This window comes from Triticum aestivum, chromosome 3A, assembly GCF_018294505.1.
Source record: "Triticum aestivum cultivar Chinese Spring chromosome 3A, IWGSC CS RefSeq v2.1, whole genome shotgun sequence".
In the NCBI taxonomy this organism is placed as follows: Eukaryota; Viridiplantae; Streptophyta; class Magnoliopsida; order Poales; family Poaceae; genus Triticum; species Triticum aestivum.
In genome coordinates, this window is record NC_057800.1 from 637,551,528 (window position 1) to 637,557,037 (window position 5,510).

Consider the following 5,510-nt stretch of genomic DNA (forward strand, 5'->3'; position numbering starts at 1 on the left):
GACCCGGCTCGCCGATCCGGCCGATGAAGACATGGATCCCGCCGAAGGGGACCCGGTACCCGTACTCAATTGAGCTCTTGGTCATCCGGCCCACAGCTTATCCCTTGAGTCCTTCGAAGCTGCCCTTCAAGAACTCAAATCCATCATGCGCTGGCCCCACGGTGGGCGCCAAATATCGTGGAATTGTCATGGCAGATGTCCTAGTGAAAGGACTTAGTCGTGGAGCCATCGCAACTAGGAAGCTTAAAGGGGTTAATCGGGACAAAGGACGCGAGAGGTTTATACTAGTTCGGCCCCTTGCGGTGAAGGTAAAGTTAGTCCAGTTGATGTGGTATTGCTAGATTTCGATGACCAAGGAGCGAATACGCTAGCTTGGCTCTCGATCTGTTGTTTCTTGCCCTAAGCCGCCGCCGGGTCGTCCCCTTATATACACGGGTTGACGCCCTGCGGCCTACAGAGTCCCGGCTGGCTCATACAACGTGTTCGGCTCGGTGACATCTCTTACATGCCTTGTATTACAAGTCTATTCATACATGGCGGTTTATACTTACGGGCCTTAAGCCGCCTCTGGGCTTGGGCCTATTATAAGCCTTATTGTAAATCGTCACCTTGTATACTCTTCGGGCTTCATTCACGTAGCCCGCCGTTGTGGTTGACCCGGCCCCTCCTGGGCGGGTCATACCTGGTAGTCATATCCCCAACACATCCTGTAAAAATGAATATGTATCTACTCTTTTTACTCTGCATATTAGTTTTTTCTGAAGTCAAACTCTTCAAATTTGACCAAGCTTATACAATTTCTTTGCGAAAGTTATACAAAAAATTATTAACGTTCATAATACAACAATGACATCATTAGATCCACCATAAAATATAATTTCATATTGTACTTATTTGGTATTGTAGATGTTGATATTTTCTAATATAAATTGGTCAAACTTTGCAAAATTTGACTTTAGGTAAATCTAATATGCAAAGTAAAATGAAACAAAGGGAGTATTTCATGTGTATACAACAAGAAATGCCATGGTTCAAGAGTAAAAATTGGCAATTGGCCTGCCACCCAAAATTTGGCAGCTATAAGGATCTCAAAAGATGAAAATGAAATTATGTGGACCTTTCAATAAAAAAACAATAGTATCGGTGAGGGGCTGAAAAGATGGCGGCTGAAATCCTAAAATTTGGATCTCAAAACATGGAAATGAGAACTATGAGGACCTTTCTATAAAATTAGTAACATTCGTTTACTATGAGGACCTTTCTGTAAAACCAGTTGAACTCGTGTGGGATGGTAGGATCTCAAAACATGGAAATGAGAACTATGAGGACCTTTCTACAAAGTCAGTAAACTCGTGTGGGGTATAAAAAACACATGGCATGTTGCATCGTGCATCATCGCTTCCATCCTATCCCGTAAAAAAGGTTATGTATCTACTTTTTTACTTTGCATATTAGATTTGTCTTAAGTCAAGCTCTTCAAATTTAACCAAGCTTATACAAAAAATTGTTAACATTCACAATACAACAACGACATCATTAGATCCATCATAAAATATAATTTCATATTTTACTTATTAGGTATTGTAGATGTTGATATTTTTAATATAAATTTGGTCAAACTTTGTAAAATTTGACTTCAGCCAAATCTAATATGCGAAGTAAAATGAAACAAAGGGAGTATTTCATGTGCATACATGGCCACAAGATTTGCCATGGTTAAGAGTGAAAACTGACAGTTGGCCTGCACCCATAATTTGGTAGCCGTAATGATCTCAAAAGATGAAAATGAAAATATGAGGACTTTTCTATAAAATCAATGGAACTCATGTACTATGAGGACCTTTCTGGGTATAAAAAAATAGCCGCGTCATCCTGATGAATGCTTATCATGCACATATTCTGATTTACCGGGTGTTCCCGAAGGCACAATTCAGGCAGCAGCGCGCGGCTTATAAACCGGCCCAGCTTTACCTCGCTAGCCGATGTGGGACAAACGATCGAGCGTTTTGCTCCCTGGTAGTGTCCAGCCTTTTTTTTTTTTTTGAGGGGTTGGTAGTGTCCAGCCGAGAGCCAGCGGATCCCATTTCCGATTGGCGGGCCGTGAGTGAAGTGGTGTTCCTTGGGCCGTCGTCGCAAGCCCTAGCCCATCCCTTAGCTCCTCGTCCGCCGCTCGCCCGCCACAGCCGCGCCTCGCGGGAGCTTGCCGCCGGAGCTTCTGGTCCGCAGAAGCCATCCAGACCGTAGGTCCACCCTGGTCTCCACCACCAATGGCCCGGCGCCTCCTCGCACTGGTAGTGCAGCTGTTTGGCATCGGAGCTCCGCCATCCGGCGCCGGCGACCGCCATCCGGCGCCGGCGACCGCCATCGTCCCGTGTATCTGCGCCCTACGAAATGGAAGCCTGCGTCTCCACCGCCGGGGCTCTGGTCGCTCATCAAGCGCTCCGTCAAGTCCAAGGTCTCTCCCGGCCACTCCTCCTCCGTACTTGCTTCCTTGCTCGCCCTCTGTTTCTTAGTCCCACAGTCTGCCCTCCATCCTATCGAACCAAGTTAGTCAAATAAGTTTCACAGTCTGTCCTCCTTTCTATCGAACCAAATTAGTCAAATAAGTTAAATCTGGAAAGTTAACACTGTTGGAGATGCCTTCTCCAAATTGTTCAGTATACGATTGATCAATTTTGCAACGATGGGTCTGTCCCTCTTTGAGGTAGTGACTTCATGCCTGCTTTCTGAACAATTGCTATTCTTGAATAGGATCTGTTCTAATTAAACGTGCATACACAGAATTCTGAAAATTTGTCGAGGGGGATATGTGATTTATTGGGCTATGAGTAAGCACTTTTCTTATTGTTTCAAACCATCATTTAGATTGACATTTGCACATGTTGCTTGCAGGATATGCATTTGTTCATTTTTCTTTCTAAAAGGCAGAAGTTTTTAGCTGCTATGTTTCTCGATCTGTGGCTTCCATAGCTATCTGATTATTTCAATCCGTGTAGGATGTTTCAAATCATTTTAGTCATTCCAATTGTAGCATCTCATAGTGTGATGCATAATGACTTTCACCTAATATGAATACGATGATTTGTTGTAATATACAGATCATTTTCCAGATATGATGACCTGTTTGCAACATCTGCTTACTGTTTTTGTAGGACACCAGATTTCAATACCCCATTGAAATCATTTTTTAGGTGATTTGTTAGACAAGTACACACCCAGATTTTTTTGGATTAATAACAGCAGTGAATTAATAAATGTGATACTGATATTCTTTGTACCCAATCTGATTTTGTGGGGGATTAGTCTTGCTTTGACAATGTATGACATCACACAACAAATTGTTTGCTCGTGTCCAAGATAAATAATGGATATATAAGCATGGGCATTCAGTTTCGATCATTGAGTTTGGAGTTTGTTTTTGTCTTACTCAACTCTTTTGTTTGACCTGAATCTAGATCCAGATGTAAAGGTTTTGTACTGAATATTGAGGTGATGTACGAGATTACTTATCAAGATCTTACCGGTGAATGCTTGAACTCGAGTTGGATAGGATATGGCATTTCGAATTCACATGTGTTGAAAAATGTTTTCATGGTTAGATCATTTACTAGGCCATATAGTTTATCAGTAACCTTCTTAAGTACTTCCACTGAACCATCATGATTGACGACTACTTGTGGTGTTCATGGTTATATTTCAGAGAACCGGTTCAGAGAAATGCGAACACTGGTTGGGGTTCTAAGGAGGATGACCCAAAATGGGAGCAAGACAGACACCATGGTCTACAAAATAAGGGTGAACCCCTTGCTGTCTGCTATAGTGCTATGCTTTCAGAAAGGCCTATGCAATCGGGGAGATTCCTCCAGATTTTTGCATGATGAGCAGATAGCAGTAAAGGGCTGTGGTGTCTACTATGCTTTCCAGAAAGGTGAGTGTAGTCGCGGAGCTTCCTGTAGATTATCAGATGATGAGTAGGTAAATGTCCTGCTTGTGCATTTACCAAGTACTCCCTCCGTAAAGAAATATAAAAGCGTTTAGATCACCACTTTAGTGATCTAAACACTCTTATATTTCTTTACAGAGGAAGTAGTTATATAGGAGAGCACGCAAGCAATAGACTACATAGCTTGTGTTAATTTCCATGAGAAGTTTTTTCGCGTATGAACAAGTTATATTGCCAGTTAATAAGTTATTAATTGAAATGGAGTTGCTTATCACTGAGTACAAGGCGTTCCTTTAGAGTATTTAAACTGATATTTTCTCAAGGTGATATGTTGAAAACTTGTGATTATCACAGTACGGCCTGTACATTGCTCTGGTGATGTCTATACATGTGCTTAACTTGGATGAGCCATTAACTGCAAAATATATTTCATGAACTCCGTAGGAGATATAACCAGAGATGTCCATTCAGAGTAATATAACCAGAGATGTTAACATTTGCTGTTGGAAAGACGAGCACTATTTTTTTATTGCAATCGAACTAGATATGGCTGTATGTTAGAGATTGTTGCTTTGGACAGGATTTATGATACTTTTGCAGCATGCTACATGCTTCTCTGAACAACCATAAATTGGTGAGTTGTTATTACATTTAAGGAGTGACGTATATGCTACATGCTCCATTGGGAGTATGATGAGTTACTTCTACAGTGCTATGGTTCACAAACTGCAAGTTGGTATCCTCTAAATTATCTTTGCTGCTGCTTTAAGGGGCTTCCAGAACTACTTGATTGTGAAGCAAGTCACTAGGTACTGCGAAGGTGATGAAACCATGATATGGAGTCAAAGAGGAGCAGCTTGTCACCACTGACTGTCAGCTTCGAAAGGAGAGAAAAAGTGATTTAATGGTAAAAAAAAACTTGTCAATGTTGTCTATATGTGTATAAAAATCCTTAAGGTATATGTTAAACACAATTGATGTTCGACCACTAGAATATATATGTTGTCTAATTATGTAACTTTGTACTGTCCTTTCATTTTCCTCCTTTTATTAATGAAAATTGCAAAGTAGGGAATTCCACTACTGTTTGCGCATAGAAAAAACATCACTGAAAAGTTTTATTTTTTTTTACTTAATTTAATTCCGTTAGTCATGTTTTGAAATGTTGGGAGATTGAAGTTCATGCTCTGTTCACACACGGTAGAGGCAACCATGGTAGAGTCATCAAGTGGCATCTGGATAAAGTGAGATACTACATTGTATATCTATGGTCTAATTAACCGATCAACTTTTTTCTTCTTAATGAATGAAGAAAACCTATCATTTCGAAAAGAAAAGAAAAAACCTTATGATCGTCCAAAAGGACGAGTGTTGAATTTAAATGAGTGTCATGCATCCTTAGATGGCCGAATAAAAATAGGCAGGTTCACATTCAAGAACTGCTTGGATTATCCAACTTCAAAAGGGCACCTCTATGTCAAACTGAAGCACAACTAATAATATTCATCTAGTATGTTGCGATAATTAGAGATATACATGACTACGATTTTGCACGGAAGTAACTATA

The 5,510-nt window shown here is 40.7% G+C and overlaps 1 protein-coding gene across 1 annotated transcript; it reads left to right on the forward strand.

Annotated features, from left to right (window-relative positions):
* Nucleotides 1-2,128: 2,128 nt before the first annotated feature.
* LOC123058864 (uncharacterized) lies at nt 2,129-5,001 on the forward strand. Its single transcript, XM_044481538.1, has 3 exons — nt 2,129-2,455; nt 3,701-3,928; nt 4,724-5,001. Exons 1-3 carry the CDS (start codon nt 2,392-2,394, stop codon nt 4,750-4,752), a joined length of 321 nt encoding a protein of 106 aa, XP_044337473.1. The 5' UTR covers nt 2,129-2,391; the 3' UTR covers nt 4,753-5,001.
* Nucleotides 5,002-5,510: the final 509 nt, after the last annotated feature.

Bases quoted from the DNA above. Each gene is read 5' to 3' on its own strand.
- LOC123058864 (XM_044481538.1), top strand. From the start codon at position 2,392: ATGGAAGCCTGCGTCTCCACCGCCGGGGCTCTGGTCGCTCATCAAGCG. The intron at 2,456-3,700 runs GTCTCTCCCGGC...GTTATATTTCAG, and splicing joins AGCGCTCCGTCAAGTCCAAG to AGAACCGGTTCAGAGAAATG. The intron at 3,929-4,723 runs GTGAGTGTAGTC...AGGGGCTTCCAG, and splicing joins CTACTATGCTTTCCAGAAAG to AACTACTTGATTGTGAAGCA.